At 63.3% G+C, this 18,587-nt stretch overlaps 1 protein-coding gene across 16 annotated transcripts in view; it reads left to right on the top strand.

The window, feature by feature from the left end:
* Nucleotides 1-18,587, top strand: part of EP400 (E1A binding protein p400) — a 56,557-nt gene that overhangs the window by 23,084 nt on the left and 14,886 nt on the right. For 13 of the 16 annotated variants that reach the window (XM_084867396.1, XM_084867408.1, XM_084867395.1 and 10 more), the window contains 20 exons: nt 135-192; nt 550-639; nt 1,777-1,884; nt 2,619-2,812; nt 3,029-3,206; nt 4,255-4,391; nt 5,411-5,580; nt 5,792-5,966; nt 6,048-6,184; nt 7,407-7,593; nt 7,863-8,029; nt 8,732-8,901; nt 9,529-9,759; nt 11,394-11,558; nt 13,025-13,180; nt 13,917-14,011; nt 14,209-14,480; nt 16,077-16,279; nt 16,798-16,967; nt 18,219-18,415. In XM_084867396.1, coding sequence (XP_084723522.1) covers nt 135-192; nt 550-639; nt 1,777-1,884; nt 2,619-2,812; nt 3,029-3,206; nt 4,255-4,391; nt 5,411-5,580; nt 5,792-5,966; nt 6,048-6,184; nt 7,407-7,593; nt 7,863-8,029; nt 8,732-8,901; nt 9,529-9,759; nt 11,394-11,558; nt 13,025-13,180; nt 13,917-14,011; nt 14,209-14,480; nt 16,077-16,279; nt 16,798-16,967; nt 18,219-18,415 — 3,260 coding nt within the window. The remainder of the gene's footprint in view (nt 1-134; nt 193-549; nt 640-1,776; nt 1,885-2,618; nt 2,813-3,028; nt 3,207-4,254; nt 4,392-5,410; nt 5,581-5,791; nt 5,967-6,047; nt 6,185-7,406; nt 7,594-7,862; nt 8,030-8,731; nt 8,902-9,528; nt 9,760-11,393; nt 11,559-13,024; nt 13,181-13,916; nt 14,012-14,208; nt 14,481-16,076; nt 16,280-16,797; nt 16,968-18,218; nt 18,416-18,587) is intronic. The other 3 variants (XM_084867400.1, XM_084867399.1, XM_084867397.1) reach the window with 1 other exon arrangement.

Here is an 18,587-nt window from a genome sequence, read left to right as displayed (position 1 = left end):
CTTGGCGATGTGGATGAGGGGCAGCAGCATGGGACTCAGCCAGGCCCAGGCCCTCTGAGGCACACCCAGCACACCCCTGCTTGGGTTGCCGTCCGGGGCTTTAAGATCACAGCTGGCGATCTCTGTCCTCCCAGGACCCGGGAGCCCCCGGACGGAAACGGAAGGCGAGCACGTCCCTCACTGATGACGAAGGTCTGTCCTGGCGCCCGCACGGCAGGGTGCCCACTCGTGGAACCACGAGCAAGAGCCACTGGGGTTCTGCCAGCCGGGGCCTCGGTGGCAGTGGCTCTGTGGGGAAGGCACGAGGCGCGCCTGGGGAGCAGGGAGAGCTAGGCCTGAGGGTGCGCCCTGTTTGTGAGGGAGGAGACACCACCCGCGCTGATGGGAGGGAGCCGGCCAGGGGCCGCGGCCAGTGCTGGGCGGTGCCGTCTCCCTGCCAGTGCCGCCGGGCGGTGAGGCTTGTGCCCAGTGGAGGACGGCCGTCCGGAGCCTCGCAGTGCTTGGCGAGCGCCCTGCCTGCTGACGTGGCTCTGACCGTCACCATTGCAGCGGAAGACGAGGAGGAGACGATTGAAGAGGAGGAGGCGAACGAAGGGGCCGTGGACCACCAGACGGAGCTGTCCAATCTCGCCATGGAAGGTAGGCTGGGCCTCCTGCCCACGTGCGGCTAACACTGAGTCAGGAGGAGAGCGTGGGAGTCTGTGCAAGGCCGAACAACACCAGCACGTCGAGCTCCCGGGCACCAGCCACGCTGCCGAGCGCAGAGTGCCGAGTGCCACCCCCTCCCCTCGTCCCGCCTCCCTCTCCCTGGTCCCCGCCAGGACTGCGTTCTGGATCTCGCGTCCTTCCCTCCTGCAGCTCTGACCCGCACTGTGCCCCCTGAGCACACTGCTCCCTTCCCAGTGTCGGAGCCTCACGTGAACGTCCCGCTGTAGTTCACCCACTGGCCTTTCCTCTCGGCTCCTCTCTGCCTCTGCCGAGCTGCATTCACGTTGGCATGTGCTGTGTCCACTCACTGGCTCTCACGGCGAGTAGCCACAGGCACCTGCCTGCCCAGACTGTCTGTGGGCGGTTGGTGGGCCCCAGTTCTGCACTCCGAGTGGAGGAGTGGGCGGAGGGCGTGGCAGCTGGCAGCTGGTGGGGTTGTGCTGAGTTTGGATAGAACGGCTGCCGCAAGCTGCCCACCTCGGGTGTACTGGGTCTCACTGCAGCCTGTCCGTCCGCCGGGGTGAGACACACGTCTCTTCCTGTTCTGGTTTGGGGTTTTCTTTTCCGTGTTGACTGGTAGGTGGTCCTGTGTGTCCTGGACACCCACTCCTCATCAGGCGTATGTGTTGCGTTTCCCCCATTTCAGTCTCCTGTGGTAACCTGCTGCACAAGTGTCCTTAGTTTTAGTAGAATTGGCCAACCTCATTTATTTAAAAAAACACATGAGCCAAAACTGGTTTGGCTCAGTAGATAGAGAGTCGGCCTGCAAACTGAAGGGTCCCAGGTTCGATTCCGGTCAAGGGCATGTACCCTGGTTGCGGGCACATCCCCAGTAGGGGGTGTGCAAGAGGCGGCTGATCGATGTTTCTCTCTCATCGATGTTTCTCACTCTCTGTCCCTCTCTTCCTCTCTGTAAAAAATCAATAAAATACATATTTAAAAACACACACGACACTCTTTTGGTCTCTAGCTCGTGAGGATGCCTTCCTGTATCGGCTGAAATGCTTGTGTTTATGCTCATGTGCGTGTCTCCGGTAGAGAGTGACACCTCCCTCTGTCCCTTCCCAGCGGAGCTGCCCCTCATCGACCTGATGAAGCTGTACGAGGGCGCCTTCCTGCCGAGCTTCCAGTGGCCGCAGCCCCCGCCCGGCGGCGAGGACACGAGTGAGGAGGAAGGTCTGTCCCGCCTGCAGGGCTCGGCTCAGCAGCTTACTGCAGAGCCAGGCCGGCAGCTGGCACCCTCGGTCTGGTGCTTGTGTAATTCTGTACTGAAGAGCATTTTGCTGAATTGCGTGCTTCCTTTTTTTCCTTTCCTTTTTTAAAAATAAGCTTGGCACAGTCATCAGAGCACTTGGTCAGGTTGTGAGCAGTTTATTTTCTCCAGGTGTAGGAAGGCTGTCATCACATTTATTCAGGCTGTGCTATGTGACACACCTGCTTTAAGAAGTCTATTTTACTTTCATTAGACGTCCCAACACACGCAGACGTCCCAGGGGCTCTGCCCTGCTGCTGTCACTGCTGGTTCCGGTCCTTAGTCACGTGCCTGGGGTGGGAGTGGCTCTGTCAGGACCTGGGCCGCAGGCCTGGAGGGCCGGCAGCCCCCGGCGTGCTGGCCTGGGAGATGCGTGTAGTCAGGGACCCAGCAGGTGCGTGTCGTGGGGACAGCAGCTCCCATGGCTGCGAGACCTCCTCCAGTTCACGGAGGGCTTCCAGAGTGGGCCTCGGGTTGTGGTTCCGTAAGTTTTCTCTCCTTTTCTCTCAGAGAGCATTGTTAGGCGTGTGAAGTGGTCAGAATGAAAAGATGGCACTTGGTTCTGTGCGTGCAGTGTTTGGGTCCTGCCCGTTCTTGCCAGTGTTAAGGAGGCTGATAAAGCGTGAACGGTGCTGCAGCCCCTCCCTGTTGCCCGCAGATGCGGACGACAGCCCGGGCGAGCAGGAGGGCCACCGGGACGTGGTGCTCATCGACTCGCTGTTCATCATGGACCAGTTCAAAGCCGCCGCCGAGAGGATGGGCGCCGGGAAGCCTCACACGAAGGACATCGCGGAGGTGACCGCCGTGGCCGAAGGCATCCTGCCCAAGGGCAGTGCTCGCATCAGCACCACGGTGAGCGCCTGGCGGGAGGGACGGGAGCTTCCTGCTCCCACAGAGCGCTTGCCTGGCTGCACATGTTACCGGAAAAGTGAACTCTGACCCTTTCCCTGGTGCCTAGAGGGCTTTCTACAGCTCTCCAGTCGCTTCCCGTGCGCCTGCCGCGAGTTCAGTCTGGAGACAAGGCTCAGGGGTCGTCTAAGCAGCACTCCCGGCCCGTCTGTCCCGCAGGTGAAGCTGAGCGCCCCGCCCCTGCTGCACGGCTCGCTCAGGGACTACCAGATGATCGGCCTGGACTGGCTGGCCAAGCTCTACCGCAAGAACCTCAACGGCATCCTGGCGGACGAGGCCGGGCTGGGCAAAACGGTGCAGATCATCGCCTTCTTTGCCCACCTCGCTTGCAACGAAGGTAGGAGCTTGTGGGAACAGCAGGTGTTGCCGAGACTCAAGTGCGGGCCAGTGTCTGGCTGAGCGAGGGTCGGGGTGCCTGTATTCTCTGCCCCCGGGCTGTTGCGGGCTGTGGCCCAGGACCTGAGGCAGCAGGTTGTACAGATGCGCGAGAGACTCCGTCCCAGTCAGCACTGGGCGGGAGCATGTCTCCTCCCCGGGCTCTGTGACTCCCTGAGCCCTGCTGCCCGTCAGTGTGCGGAGAGCAGAGCAGACGGGTGAGCTGGTGCCGCGGGGTGCCACCAACGGGTGGTGGGGACGTCCCGCACCACTCGCCTCGCCGCCGTCAGCCTCTGCATCGCCAGCCGCCTCCTGAGCCAGCCCTGAGGCCGTGGGCTCCTGGCCTGCTCAGCTCGGCTCCTCGTGGCGGTGCTTTCGAGTGTGGTCGGTGGCGCCTTGTGTCTGACCAGCCGTGACTGTCAGGTGGGCTGAGACATCTTTGCAAGCCTCTCCGTCTTCTCACGGGGTTGTGCTCTGTTTCTGACACAGACTTGGTCTGCTGTGTGTGTTACTCTGACAACGTAAGAAGGCTCGGTTTTTAGAGGAATGAATTGAAACCACGTGTTTTGGGATGTTTGGGCGTGTGTGTGGGCTCGAGGTCGGAAGCCACACATGAGTGGTGTGTGCTGTGGGAGTGCCACCGGGGACGGGACGGGCCTTGGGTTCTGAGGGCTGTGGGCTGCTTACTGCTTTTTCCTGAGCGATGGTCCCTGTAAACAGGTTCCTCCCCATGCTCCTGGGGCTTTGCCACGTTTCTGAATAAGTGTCCGTGTTATTTGGTGACTACCCATCCAACCCCCCTCTGCTGAGTGCCTCCGGAGTCAGGCTGCATCCTGGCTGCTGGGCGCGGGGGAGGGAGGCGCCCTCCGATCCAGGAGCCGTGGTGGGGAGAGGCCCCTCGCCCCGCCGGACGGCGGCTGGTCCCCCCGGGACGCTGCACACACAGCACGGCCAGGGCCCGGACTGGGGAGGGCGGCGTGGCTCAGAGGAAGGCTGTGTTCCCCCTGCAGGCAACTGGGGCCCCCACCTGGTCATCGTGAGGAGCTGGAACGTCCTCAGGTGGGAGCTGGAGCTGAAGCGCTGGTGTCCTGGGCTCAAGACCCTCATGTACGTGGGCAGCCACCGAGAGCTCAAAGCCAAGAGACAGGTATTTCAGCTCAAATGCGAGCAAGACCGGAAAGAGACCGTCTTAATCTGCACGAGGCACATTTCCAAATGTGCTTTTAGTGTAATCACTGTGACAGCCAGCAGCCTCCAGGTCGTTCTAGATCTGCAGTTCCTGACAGCATCGACCGCCCTGCATGGAGGGCCTGGTGTACACGCCTCGGGGGGGCGGGGTGTACACACTTCGGGAAGGCGGGGTGTAAACCCCTCGGGAGGGCTGGGTGTACACGCTTCGGGGGGGCGGGGTGTACACCCCTCGGGGGGGCGGGGTGTACACGCCTCGGGAGGGCTGGGTGTACACGCTTCGGGAAGGCGGGGTGTACACCCTCGGGAGGGCTGGGTGTACACGCTTCGGGGGGGCTGGGTGTACACGCCTCGGGAGGGCGGGGCGTAAACCCCTCGGGAGGGCTGGGTGTACACGCTTCGGGGGGGCGGGGTGTACACGCCTCAGGGGGGTGGGGTGTACACGCCTCGGGAGGGCTGGGTGTACTCGCTTCGGAAAGGCCCACGTGTGGAGGCCTCTCGTCCCTCCCTGGAAAGGGAGCTGTTTCCTCGGGCGCTGACGCCCTGCGGTGAGAGCTGTGGCCCTTGTGAGCTGCAGGCCCTGGGCGCTCAGACCGAGAGGAGGAGGTGCTTTCCGGTCCCGAGGCCTGGGTGTGCGTAAGGGGCGTGCGGATCGGGCTGCGTGCGGAGGAGCACTCGCTGAAAAAGGGACACCTCGGTGCAGTTTGTTGTTGGCTGTCGGGTCACTCGTCGTAAAGCTTATAATGCAGCCGGTGGCAGCGTAGACACGCGTTTCCGAGGGCCTCAGCGAGCGTTTGGCCTCGCCCAGGTCATGGCCGCCGAGAGCCGTCCTTCCTGGTCGTCTATTGCTGTCATTGTCGGTGCCCGCACGCCTCTGCGCGTGTCCACACACGTGCTGGAGGCTTGGAGAAAGGGTCTGCCTTGTGCAGAAGCAGCGAGCTGTCCAACAGGGAGAGACACCTGTGTTCTGTGCCGCAGGGGTGGACCGAGCCCAACAGCTTCCACGTCTGCATCACGTCCTACAAGCAGCTCTTCCGGGGCTACGCGGCCCTCGCGCGGGTGCGCTGGCGCTGCCTGGTCATCGACGAGATGCAGTGCGTGAAGGGCCTGAGCGAGCAGCACTGGGAGGCCGTGTTCACCCTGCAGAGGTCTGCCTGCCCCCGGGCGTGGGGGGTCGGGCAGAGGGTGCAGTGACACAAACGGCCCGTGTCCAGTCCCTTCCTGGGGGACACAGAAGGTGCCTTAGTCAGCCATGCCATCAGGCCCCGGGGACGCACAGTGACCCGTAGAATTGCCGTCCTGGCTGGTCAGACCTGCAGTCCCAGCGGGCTCTCAGACGTGTCTCTGTCTCCCGTGCAGCCAGCAGCGCCTGCTCCTGATCGACGCGCCGCTGCACAACACCTTCCTGGAGCTGTGGACCATGGTGCACTTCCTCATCCCCGGCCTCTCCCGGCCCTACCTGCACGTCCCCCTGAAGGCGCCCACCGAGGAGAACCAGGACTACTACCACAAGGTGGTCATCCGCCTGCACCGGGTACGTGCGGCCTGGGGTGCAGGGACCACAGTGCCGCGGACGATGTCCTCCCAGAGGCCAACCACAGCGTCTCCTTCGCAGGTGACCCAGCCGTTCATCCTGAGGAGGACCAAGAGGGACGTGGAGAAGCAGCTGACCAGGAGGTACGAGCACGTGCTGAAGTGCCGCCTGACCAGCCGGCAGAAAGCCCTGTACGAGGACGTCATCCTGCAGCCGGGGTGAGTGCGCCTGGCTGGTGCCCCGGTGAACCCCAGCCGGCCGCACCCCATGTCCGTTCGCCTGGAGACACGTCCTGACGGGACCTGGGGCATCGGGTTTCAGGCCAGCATGGCCCCAGGACGGCCGCACAGTCGCCCCCCTCATCGCAGGCGAGTGTGCCAGGGCCGCCTGGAGCGGCAGGAGCCTCAGGCTGACTCCACAGCAGACCACACAGTCCCGGCGGGAGGGCTCATGCCGGCTCACCTCAGACCCTCCCACACGGCGCGGTGTCTTCTCCTAGGGAGTGAGAACGCCCCCTTTCCCAGAGGAGCACGGCCGCTCGCTGGCGTTCCCACCTGGCCATTTTAAGTAATGTTCACACTCTCTCTCTGTGGCATCATTTTAAGTAAGACAAGGGCATTGTGAACACGTGCTGCAGGGCCAGGACAGTCTGCCCAAGTGACTGCCAGGCAGGAGTGTCTACAGCGTGAGACACGGACAGAGCGGGGACCGACACCCCAGCAGGAGAGATGTCAGCATGCTGTGCAGAGCCGCGCGCAGCGTAGCACCAGCCGAGCTTCTAGAACTTGGCACATGGTGGCTTTGGACTGGGGGAGCTGAAGCCGCGGGCATGTGAGCCACGCCGGGCTCTGTGCTGCCTGCACCTGCGTGGATGAGAGTGTGGGCCTCGCTTCTCTCCTGACGCTCTGCCACAACCTGTTTGGCTCCTTCCATCACCTGTTCATTTTCCCGAGTTTAAGTTAAAAAACACAGTGAGCATAGAGGGAAAGTCCTGACGATGTTACATAAACACGTTTGTGCTCGGTAATCACAGCAGCTGTCTCCCCGCGGGGAGCTGGGGAGCATCACCCATAGTCCAGCCTCGCTGGCCTGAGAGGGCGTGGCTTCCAGATCGGGCTCCCGTGTTTCTGTCAGATGGCCCACTGGCTGCTCTCCAGGCCGGACGTGTCAGCGGGACCTCAAGTCCCCAGGGACAGGCCACACTCAGTGCCTGCTCCCCAGAGCGTCCCCATCCCCGCTGCCCGCTGAGCCGGGAGCTGCGGCCTGCTGACCCTCCCCCGGCGCTCTGGCTCCCCGTGCTGCCGCGGGGCCGGGGAGAGGGCCTGAGGGTGGTGAGACAGGAACCGGGTCCCAGGTGGTGACGGAGCCGAGCGTGGGGTGGACCTGCGTCGCTGTCTGGGCCGAGCGGAGCCGACGCTGAGGGCTCGTGTCTCCGAGCAGGACCCAGGAGGTGCTGAAGGGCGGGCACTTTGTGAACGTGCTGAGCATCCTGCTGAGGCTGCAGCGCATCTGCAACCACCCCGGGCTGCTGGAGCCCCGGCTCCCGCAGTCCTCCTTCTCGGCCCGGCAGCTGCAGCTCCGCCTGGCCTCCCTCGTGCTGAAGGCGCTCGACAGGGACGCCTGGAAGGTAAGGAGGGACCTAGCGGGGTGGGTGTGTCCTGGGGTCCTGACACGGCAGCACCGAGCAGCCTCTGCCGTGTCTTCCCCTGGACGTAGCATCCGTGCCTGGCGCTGGCCTCGGGCGGCTGCCTCAGCACGGCGTGTGCTGATGGACTCTGAGAAGGCGTGTGGCGTGGGCCAAGCGAGGCTGGTCTTCCTGTCCGCTAGTTGACGTGGGTTCTCCGTCCGGGTTTCTCCTACTGTCTCACACAGCCGTCTGCTCCTCCTCCTCCCCAGGAAGCCGACCTTTCTGTATTCGACCTCGTTGGCTTGGAAAACACCATGACTCGCCGCGAGGCTGAGTTGCTGTGCAGGAAAAGGGTGACGCGGAAGCTCATGGAGGAGCTCTTCACCGCCCCGCCCCCGCCCGGCAGGCCCCCGGCGGTCCGGCTGAAGCCCAGCAGGTGTGGCCTGCGGCTCACCATCTGGCCTGGCGGGTCCTGAACCGGCCCCTGGGCTGTGGGGTGGGAGTGACGCTGGGAGGCTTGGGACCAGGTTGGAGTTTCCCATGAGTCCCTGGCTCCAGGCTGTGAGAAGAGGCCAGTCGCCTGCTTGGTTGTCTGCTCGGCTTTGCCTAGGCTTCGGCTCCCTGGAGGTGGGGAGTGTGGACACGCGGCTCTCGCCCGCAGAGGAGTGGTCCTTCACCGTCCTTAGGAAGTGTTAGGATGTGGGAGGGGACGGTGGGAAGAGCTGGGACCAGTGGTCGGGCTGGCTTGAACCTGGTGGGCGGGGGTTAGCTGCATGGCCAGGTGTTGGGGAGCGAGGGCAGAGGGCGCTGCAGGGTGGTGTGGGCCGGCGGCAGCTCGGGCTCCTCCTGACGAGGGAAGGGACAGCTGGGAGGACGGCCGTGCTGCAGGCGCCTGAGGCTGGAATGGGCAGAACATCTGAGGACGAGCACCCGTGGCTCAGGAGAGGCTGGTCCCGGGCTGGAGAGAGACCAAGACCTGGGCTTGAGCTAACCATGGGGCGGAGGGAAGCCAGCCTTTCAGACAGTCGATCCTGCACACGGCAGCCATTCTTGCTGCTCCTCCGTGTGTGACTTCCGGGCGCTCGGGTGCTCCCCAGTCTGCGCTGCAGCTGCGTGTCTTCCTGTCCCGCGCATCCAGGTTGTTCCAGCCTGTGCAGTACGGCCAGAAGCCCGAGGGCCGCACGGTGGCTTTCCCCAGCACACACCTACCCCGCACGGCCACCTCCACGGCGGCCACTGCCACGCCACAGAGCCACGTTCGAGGACGGCCGCCCATCGCCACCTTCTCCGCCAACCCGGATGCCAGAGGTGTGTCCTGTGTGCGGTGCGTGTGCCACGGGGGTGCTCCCTGGCTTCTGACAAGGACCTCCTTTCTGCCGAAGAGACTGCAGCCCTCACGGGTTGGAGGCTTGCTCACGGCTTTCCGCCGGTGTCACAGGTGCTGCGTGCTCAGTGAGTTGTGTGCCGGCCACGAGGTGCGCCGGGAGCTCGCAGAGGGCACACTGTGCAGGCTTCCGAGGCAGCGCCTGCTGTGCTCGCACCCTGCTCTGTCCCCGCCAGAGAGGGCGGGCGGGCGGGCGGGCAGGTGCGCAGGCAGTGCCCCAGCCGCCAGCGGGTCCTGCCATGTGCACGCGGCTTCGTGCAAGCACCCCGGTGCCGCCTCTGTGTGTGCCTTTGTGGGGTTCACATGCTGACTTCTAACTCCGTTCACTGAGGAAGGGCTCCGTGTAGGCTGCTGGTTCGCGCCAAGGTAAACGGATAAAAAATCACACTCCGTCTGCAGACCACATTGGCCTTCACCCCTTTTTAGAGAGAGCTGCTCACTCGAGAGACAGTGTGAAATGTCGGTTTTATTGCTTTGAAAGTCGGGTTAAAGTACTGCGTTGCCATGAGAACCTCTAACAGCTCTGCACAAACCACCCTTGTCGATTGCAGCGGCAGCAGCCCCCCAGACTCCCACCGGTGCTCCGAGACCCCAGGCCGCCTCGACCTGCAGCACAGCTCCTAGCCCAGCCCATCCTGCGAAACTGCGGGCTCAGACCGCTCCCCAGGCCTCCGCCCTGGGCCCGCCCCAGCCCCAGCCCCAGGCCCCCTCGCACCCGGCCGGGCAGAGCACACTGCCTCCGGGGCTGCTGCTCACCTCGCAGGCCCAGGCGCGCCTGCCTAGTAAGTGGCCTCGCCTCTCCCGGGCTCTGCCTCTTCCCAGGAAGCTGGGTTCGGACCGGCAGTGTGATGAGCCTGCTGTCCACTCTGTGCCCTCGGGCCGGCGCTGCTTCGCCGTGCTGTGGCCCTGCTGTCCTTTCTGGCCCAAGTCTCCAGGGCCAGCGTCCAGGGCCTGTCCTTTCTCTGTCTTTTCTCCTGACCATCCCGTCCGTCAGCTCTGCTCTCCTCCCACTCACTCTGAGCTTCGTGCCTCCCTCACTGTTAGCCGGGCTCCGGGCCAGGGCGAGGTCAGCTGGGGATGGAAAAGCAGTCGCTTCCTGGAGAGTCGTGGGCCTCGTGGTCGTTTCTAAAGCCAGGACTTCCTTTTCCTCTCTCGCCGTTACCAGATCTAAACCCGAGACGAGTTATTGCTCAACTGAGACATTTTACAACGGTTCAGTGACTAAGACGTCAATTTCACTAAGTACTAGAGGCCGGTGCTTGACCTTCGTGCAAGGGGCTCAGCCCTCGCAGCCCCAGCTTTGTCCGGAAGGATATCCAGTCTAATGAGCATATTACTCTTTTATTATTACAGACTTCAATAGAGTGTTTCATTGTGACCAGTGAGATTAGCATATTTCCAAACTTCACGTGGACTCTGTCCACTCTGCTGTGGAAAGGGCCCTCCTTGGCACAGCTGCCTCGTCTCTTAGGTGCTGCCTCGAACCCTCGCTGTGGGAGGACGGGCTGTGCCGAGCCTCTGGAGGGGAGAGGGGAGGGGCGGGTGTCCTGGGGGCCCACGTTCAGGCTGGGGCTACGTCTTCTCGCTGCGGCCGCAGTCACCACTGGCCCCTGCCTGCAGGACGTGTTTCATGGCCTGGGACGGGCTTTTGTGGCTGAGCTTGGGCATTGTCCACACGCCAACTTCCGTGTGGTGGCCTCGAGGGCTCAGGGGACCACTCTCTGCCTCTCCTTTTTCACTCCCTGTCCTTACGGTCCTGTGCAGAGACTGGGTGTCTTCTCGTCTGCTGACTGTCTCCACCTTCACACTAACAGTTCTGCCCTGGATTTTCTTAGGAGCATTTAGACTCAGATATCAACCCCTGAGCAGAAAACCTTTAATCTGTGCAGCTACAGCCTTTCTGGACGAAACGCATGTGACTCCACCCAAGTCCGTTTCCACAGAAAGGTTCTAGCGATGGGACGCCTCGCGCTTCCTGCCAGTAAACACTGCCGATCAGGCCCCCCTGCCCTGCGATGGGGCTTTGGTCTTGAAGCTCCAGCCCGAACATTTCATACTGATTACGGTGTCACGCCTCCATCTGTGCTGGCAGACCCTCGCTCCTCTCAGCTCAGCTGCGCGGCGGGGAGGCTCTGAGGCCCTGCTCTTGTGAGGGTGGCCCTGGCTCACTGGCCGCCCTTCGTAGTGCGGACCCTGCGTCCTTACAGTCCCCACAGTCAGGCTGCGGGAGTTAGCCGGTGCCGTCTGACGTTAACCTTCCTTCTCTTTCCTGTGAAGAGCGCTCTTTCCTGCAAACGCCATCACTGCTTTCTGACACTCTGTTCACTGCCGAGGTCGTTCTCTGTGACAGAAAGACAGACAGTGTCCCGTGGGAACCCTCCCACAGAAGTTCACTCCCTCTCCTGTGTCCCCTCAGGTGGCGAGGTGGTCAAAATAGCACAGCTGGCCTCGCTCGCAGGACCGCCGAGCCGCGTGGCACAGCCAGAGACCCCGGTGACGCTGCAGTTCCAGGGGAACAAGTTCACCTTGTCCCACAGCCAGCTGCGGCAGCTCACCGCCGGCCAGCCCCTGCAGCTGCAAGGTGAGCCGCCCGGGGAGCCTGGCCGTGGGGCGGGCGTGCCGAGTGATGTGTGTTCCTCGCTGCCCAGGCCTGGCACAGGCTCAGGAGATGGCAGTCATTGAAAACATCTGCCCTGTGCCCAGCCGACGTGGCTCAGTGGTTAAGCGTCGACCTATGAACCAGGAGGTCACGGATGATTCCCAGTCAGGGCACAGGCCCAGGTGGCGGGCTCCATCCCCAAGAGGGGGCGTGCAGGAGGCAGCCGGTCCATGATCCTCTCTCATCCTGGATGTTTCTCTCTCTCTCCTTCTGCCTTCCTCTCTGAAATCAATCAATCAGTAAATGATCTACCCTTTGGTAAAAGTTTCCTATTTTCAAAATCAAAATGGAAATACTTACTGCTTTCTGGTTTTACTGTGAAGTGTGAGTTGTCCTAAGAGGCCATGCATGCAGTCTGTATGGGAGGCACTATGCTCACAGACTGCAGATAACTCCAGCCAGAGCTCCCACCTGTGGCCACGGCGATGTCTGTGGAGTGGCTGCTTTTGAAAAAGAGGAGGGTGCGTGCTGACGTTAGTCCTGAGGGACCACAGGCAGCAGCTCAGTCATGTGGGTCCCTCTCAGTTGTGGGTTGGGATCCAGGGTGGTGTCATCACAGCTCCTTCCAGCACATGCCCATGGCTCTCGGCTGTGAAAGGCCAGAGCGGGGGGCCTGTAGGAAGCCTGCAGGGAAGAAACGGCTTCATTGGTCTAACGCCCTACTTCCCGTGCTTGGGTCGAAGGGGCGAGGCATCTCTGGTGGCCCCGTGTCTGTGGGACGGGGAGGTCTCTGCAGAGCGAGGCTGTGGAGAGACACGGTCACACCAGAGGTGGAGTGTCAGCTCCTTACGCAGAGCCACCGCGTCTGCACTTAACAATCACGTAGCTATTTCCTCATCCAGCTGATGGGTCGGCAAGCACCAGCCTGTGACCAGGCAGCTGAGACCTCCACCTGGGACTTAGGGTCTCAAGCAGACGTGACAGACCCTGAGCAAGTGCCCCTTGCATTGCCCCAGATCTCTAGGAATTTCTAGAAACCGGAGAGCTTTCTTCTGACATTAAGAAAAATGACATTTTTTCCTTTGTTTTAGCTTTTATTGATTTCAGAGAGGAAGGGGGAGAGAGGGAGAAACATCAATGATGAGAGAGAATCACTGATTGGCTGCCTCCTGCACACCCCTACTAGGCATCAGCCTGCAACCTGGCCCGTGCCTTGACCTGGAATCAAACTGTGACCTGGTTCATAGGTCCACGCTCAGCCAGCTGGGCTGTTTCTTAGAGTTACTTTCATTGCAAATGAAGTGTTTTCCTTTTTCTACAAGTAACTGAAGTCTACATTGCCACGTGGGAGCAGGTTTGGTTTTGGAGATGAGGTCTGTGGCCTGTGGGTGTGACCTGAGGTGAAGGCACCTGCGTGGCTGATCGTCCTCGCACACGTGTGATTGCAGGCAGTGTCCTTCAGATCGTGTCCGCCCCCGGGCAGTCCTACCTGCGCCCTCCTGGCCCCATGGTGATGCAGACCGTGTCTCAGGCGGGTGCCCTGAGCGCCCTGGGAAGCAAGCCCCCGACCAGCGGCCCAGGCCCCGCTCCCGCGGCCCCACCAGGTAGGTGCTCTGGGCAGGGAGCAGGCTGGGAGTGGAGCTGCCTTTGGCTCTCCCGCGAAGGGAACGGAAGGCCTTTCGGACCTGACTGTGGGGCCTCGGACCCTGACGGACCCGCCGTGGCCACATCTCATTTCCACGGACAGCGGTATCCACTCAGTTTCCTTGTTTGTTGGTTCTCAGAATTGTTGGTTGACTCTCACCAGCCTCCACTCACTTTAGGTTTTTGTTTTGGTGCTAGCTTTTCCCCCGGGAGAGACCATGAGGCAGGTCCCCGGTATAAGACAGACAGTGCTTCCTCTTGCCTGTTCACAGCCTGCTTCCCGCCAGGGCCCTCCTGCTCTCTGGACCCGCTCCTCCCAGTCACTGCGACTCTCCCCAGTGCCCCTAACTAGGCCCCTGAGCCGTCCCCGAGCACACGCCTGTCAGCCAGCGGCGGGCCTGACGATGTGGGGGTCGCTTTGTGCTGGTTGGAGGGCAGCTCACTGCTGGCCTGAGGCCGACAGGTAGATGCTGAGCAAGGGCAGGGCCCGGTGGCCGCTGTGCCGGCGTGAGGGCCGTGAGGATGGCGCGGGGCATTCACCACGGAGCCTGGTGCTCTGCTCAGAACATGGCCAGGAGCAGGGGTGCCTCACTGGCTCTGACCACGCAGGTGTAAACGTGCAGGGAGAGGCGACGCTGACCTGGGGGGGCGTGTGCAGCGCCCAGAGCTGTTTCCAACCTTGGTTTTGCTTTGTAGGTGGTGTGCCTAGTCGAGTGGCGGTCAATCCCCTGACAGTAGGAGAACCTGGAATGGCCTCCAAACCAGCTTCTCCCATCGCGGGGCCCACGCAGGTACTGAGCACTCCCCCACGTGCCTGGTGCCACTGGCAGTGCTTCTGAGCGCCTTCAGAAGGACGTTGCCAGATTATGTACCCTTTGTTTTAAAGATACTTTTCTAGTAAAAGAAGTGAACCTGGGCTTTATAATTGCTGGGCTCCGCCGGCTGGCCTCTGCTTCTCACGGGCCATTTCCATCACTTTGTGATGCAGGAGGACAAGACCCGGCTTCTGAAGGAGCGGCTGGACCAGGTCTACTCCGTCAACGAGCGGCGCTGCTCCCGCTCCCCCGTCTACGGCGCAGACCTGCTGGCAGCTTGTTCCCTGGCCGGCAGAGATCGGGGCTCGGGGCTCGGAGTTCTGGGGCGCAGGCCTGGGAAGGGGGCCCGGCCAGCGAGTGTCTACCCGCTGGCCTCAGACACTCTGCGGGACCTGATCTTAACACAGACTCAACGGCAAGAGTCCCTCCAGGACGTGATTGACAGGTGAGGTGGTGTCACTGCGTTCGCCCTGTGTGCTCGCCTCACCCTCCTCCTCCCCCTGCCCTGCCTGGTGCCTGCTGACCCCTGATCCTGTCTCCGTGGCTGTGCCTTATCCGGCGTCACCGAGCTGGCGCCCAGCGTGTGGCCTTGCAGAGGGCATTCTTTCACTGCTCGTGGACATTGAAGGTCCCGCCCTGTCTTTTCCTGGCTGAGGACATTGTCTCACCCGTTCCTGGTTCCGGCCGGAGGCCATCCGGTCGTCTCCGAGCTCGGGCGGCCATGGAGAAGCAGCGCGCGCCGGCGGGCTTCCCACTCCCCCGGCCGGCAGCAGGACCTCAGTTTTGTCAGAAACAGACAGTCTTTTTCTTCCCGCAGCGAGGGCGGTCCTGGTGCTGCCACCTCTGTTTCCAGAGCTCTGTGTTTTGTTTTGTTTTTTAATATATTTTATTGATTTTTTACAGAGAAGAAGGGAGAGGGGTAGAGAGTTAGAAACATCATCGATGAGAGAGAAACATTGATCAGCTGCCTCCTGCACACCCCTTACTGGGGATGTGCCCGCAACCAAGGTACACGCCCTTGACCGGAATCGAACCTGGGACCCTTGAATCCACAGGCTGACACCCTATCCACTGAGCCAAACTGGTCAGGGCCTTCTTACTCTCTCGACAGCACCCTTTGCAGAGAGAAGTCGTTAATTCCAGGGGAGTCCGGCTGATCGATCCTTTCTCTCGTGGATTGTGTCTTTGGTGTTGTAGCTAAAAGGCTGGCACCCACGCTCCTTGTGTTACCTTCAGGAGTTGGTTGTTGTACAGCTCACACTGAGGTCGTGACCCCCGAGTCGGTGTTTGTGTCCGGCCCTTTTCTGCTCGTGGTGTCTGCTGTGTGGCCGTCCTGTGCCTCTGTCGTGGTCAGGTGGCCAGAGGAGGTCTGCACCTGCGCGCTCCACGCCGCCCCAGACCTGCTGCCTTGATGTCTCCTCGGACTCCTCCATGTTGTGTGGCTGTGGTGGTCTTTTGCCTCCAGATAAACTTTAAAATCAGCTGTTGGGGACGATCCGCTGGGTTCTGATGGGATGGTGCTAGTCTCTGTGCCGCTGGGAGCTGGCCCTGGCAGTGGGGACTGTCTGTCCGTGAGGTTTCTTGGTCACGGGTCTTCCGTGTCAGTGTTTCCGTGGCGGTGGCTTTGGCTTGCATTGGGCAGCAGGTCACGGAGACGACGGAGCTGGCTGCCCGAGGAAGGGCCCCTGTGCGGGGCATCCGGCGGCCGGGCGACGGGTGTCAGGTCGGCCTCGAGGCGCCCTTCCTCCCTGCTGCCCTCCTGGCGGCACCGTGGCCGGAGCAGCTCTGTGCTCACATCTTCCCCACCCGTCCAGGAGACAGCCCGTGTCCCACAGTTCCCACCAGAAGAGGTGCCCTTCGAGGGCCTGGGGACCCTGCCCGGGTGTCTCCCCGGCGGCCCTCCGCGGCCAGGGCTGTCGGGACCTGTGCCCTGGTTGCCGGGACAGTGTGGGCAGCAGGCTGGTCTCCACGGTGACAGGTCAGAGCTGCCGCCTGTGGGATGTGCAGTGCCGCTGTGACGAGCGTGCTTTCTGCCCCGCAGGGTGGCGTGTGTGATCCCCCCCGTGGTGGCCGCACCCCCGGCCCTGTGTGTGTCGCGGCCGCCCTCCCTCTACAGCCACCGGATGAGGCTCTTCAGGCACCGCCTGCGGGAGCACGCGGCGCCCTACGCCCAGCAGCTGCAGCGGGTGACCGCCCCGCGCTCGCTGCAGCTCCCCGAGCTGCGGCTGGTCCAGCTGGACTCAGGTAGGAGGCACGCCCGCGGGCTGCGCTCCCGCCTCCTGCGCTCCGGGTGACCTCCCGTGCTCCCACCTCCCGCGCTCCGGGTGACCTCGCGTGCTCCCGCCTCCCCGCGCTCCGGGTGACCTCGCGTGCTCCCGCCTCCCGCGCTCCGGGTGACCTCGCGTGCTCCCGCCTCCCCGCGCTCCGGGTGACCTCCCGTGCTCCCGCCTCCCCGCGCTCCGGGTGACCTCGCGTGCTCCCGCCTCCCCGCGCTCCGGGTGACCTCCCGTGCTCCCGCCTCCCCGCGCTCCGGGTGACCTCGCGTGCTCCCGCTTCCCGCGCTCCGGGTGACCTCGCGTGCTCCCGCTTCCCGCGCTCCGGGTGACCTCCCGTGCTCCCGCCTCCCCGCGCTCCGGGTGACCTCGCGTGTTCCCGCCTCCCCGTGCTCCGGGTGACCTCACGTGCTCCCGCCTCCCCGCGCTCCGGGTGACCTCGCGTGCTCCCGCCTCCCGCGCTCCGGGTGACCTCGCGTGCTCCCGCAGGGAAGCTGCACGTGCTGTGGAGGCTGCTGAAGAAGCTGCGGTCCGAACAGCGCCGGGTGCTCATCGTGTCGCAGATGGTCCTCATGCTGGACATCCTGGAGCTGTTCCTCAACTTCCACTTCCTCACCTACATCCGCATCGACGAGAACGCCAGCAGCGAGCAGCGGCAGGTGAGGCCCGGCCCGGCGTCAGCGCTGCGCACGCCCGTGCTGTCGCCCTCCGATCAGGGCGCGGCACCTCCGGGCCGGGACCCAATAGTCCCTGCAGCCTCTCCTCCTCCGTTTCCCTTGGACGCGCTCCGGCGCCCGGTGCCGCCGGGGCGGGCCTCTGCCGAGCGCGCACGGGGCAGGACCGTTCTCGGGAGGCAGCCCGCTGGTGGCTTTACGTTAAACGAGTACTGTCAGCCACGGGCCTGGTCGCTTGTCAGAGCAGCGCTGCTGGGCGTGAGCACCACAGCTTCCAGGCCGGGCACTGCACGTGACTCCAGCGTGGTCGCCTCCCAGCAACCCTCCTGCAGGCTGGTGTGCACGCTGTCTCCGGTGGAAGCGCTGACCCCGCTGGGCTGGGTGCCGAGCAGCCGCCCGCCCCGGGAGCAGTCAGCGTGCCCGTCCCGAGGGCAGAGGCCGCTGCTGCCCTGCACCTCCGCCTCGTGGGCACACGTGCCTCAGGGAGGCACTGCTCACGGTGACAGCGCCAGAGAGCTCCTGTTTAAAAACACGTTCTTAGAGAGAAAGGAAAGCAGAGAGAGAAACGGCAGTGAGGGAGAAACATCACTGATGGGCTGCCTCCTCCCCTCCCCTCCTGGGGATCCAACCTGCATCCCGGGCGTGTGCCCTGCCCAGGATTGAATGGTGACCTCCCGGTTCCTGGGTGGACTCAGCCACTGAGCCGTGCGGCGGGCGGGGTTCCTGGAGGAGGGGGCTGTGTGCCTGCTGTGGCCGTATCCGTGCTGCACTCACTGCGGAGAGCTGTGTCCAGGAGGCTCGGTGCTGGCCAGTGGTGGAGGCGCCTGGCGGGCCCTTCCCTCCCTCAGCCTTACTCCGGGGGCTTCTGCGGTGGAGTGCCCTGGCATTGCCTGGGGGGACACGAGGAAGCGCAGATCCCTCCCCAGGGATCCTTGGCGTAAAGCCGTGCTCCTGTGGGGCCTACCAACTGCGCTGACACGCTTGACGCCTGGAACCAGGCGGTCTCCTTCCGTGATGACTCGTGCGGATTAAACCGTGTGTGTGTGTGTGTGTGTGTGTGTGTGTGTGGAGGCCTGGTGAGCCAGGACCAGCCGTACAGAGAGCCGAGTCAAAGCCAGAAATCTGGCGTGACTCAAACGTGGGAGCGTGGACCCCAAAGTCCTGCTGTGCGTGAGCGTGCGTGAACGTCGGTCTCCCCGAGCCCGGCGCCGTCCTGAGGCGGGCTTGTCGTCGCAGGAGCTGGTGAAGAGCTTCAACAGGGACCGGCGCGTCTTCTGCGTCCTGCTGTCCACGCGCAGCCGCTCGGCAGGCCTGAGCCTGCTGGAGGCCGACGCCGTGGTGGCCTACGACCACGACCTGAACCCCGTGCGGGACGCCCAGGTCCAGCGCTGGTGCGACAAGATCGGGCGGCGCAGGGACGTGCACGTGTACCGGTGAGGCGGGGCGGGCTCCCGGCCCGGCCGCACCCAGTGCCATACTGCGTGCCGCACCGTGTGCCGGTGCCGCGTGGGTGGGCACGGGGTGGGGCTGAGACGGGGAGGCACAGGGGCACGAGGCCTTTGCCGCCACGTGAGGGCAGGATCACAGGAGCCCGTGGAGCGCCGC

The sequence above is a fragment of the Pipistrellus hanaki genome (assembly GCF_964339955.1).
Source record: "Pipistrellus hanaki genome assembly, chromosome: 19".
NCBI lineage: Eukaryota > Metazoa > Chordata > Mammalia > Chiroptera > Vespertilionidae > Pipistrellus > Pipistrellus hanaki.
The sequence above is the reverse complement of the archived record's forward strand: the minus strand, read 5'-3'. Positions and strand labels throughout refer to the sequence as shown.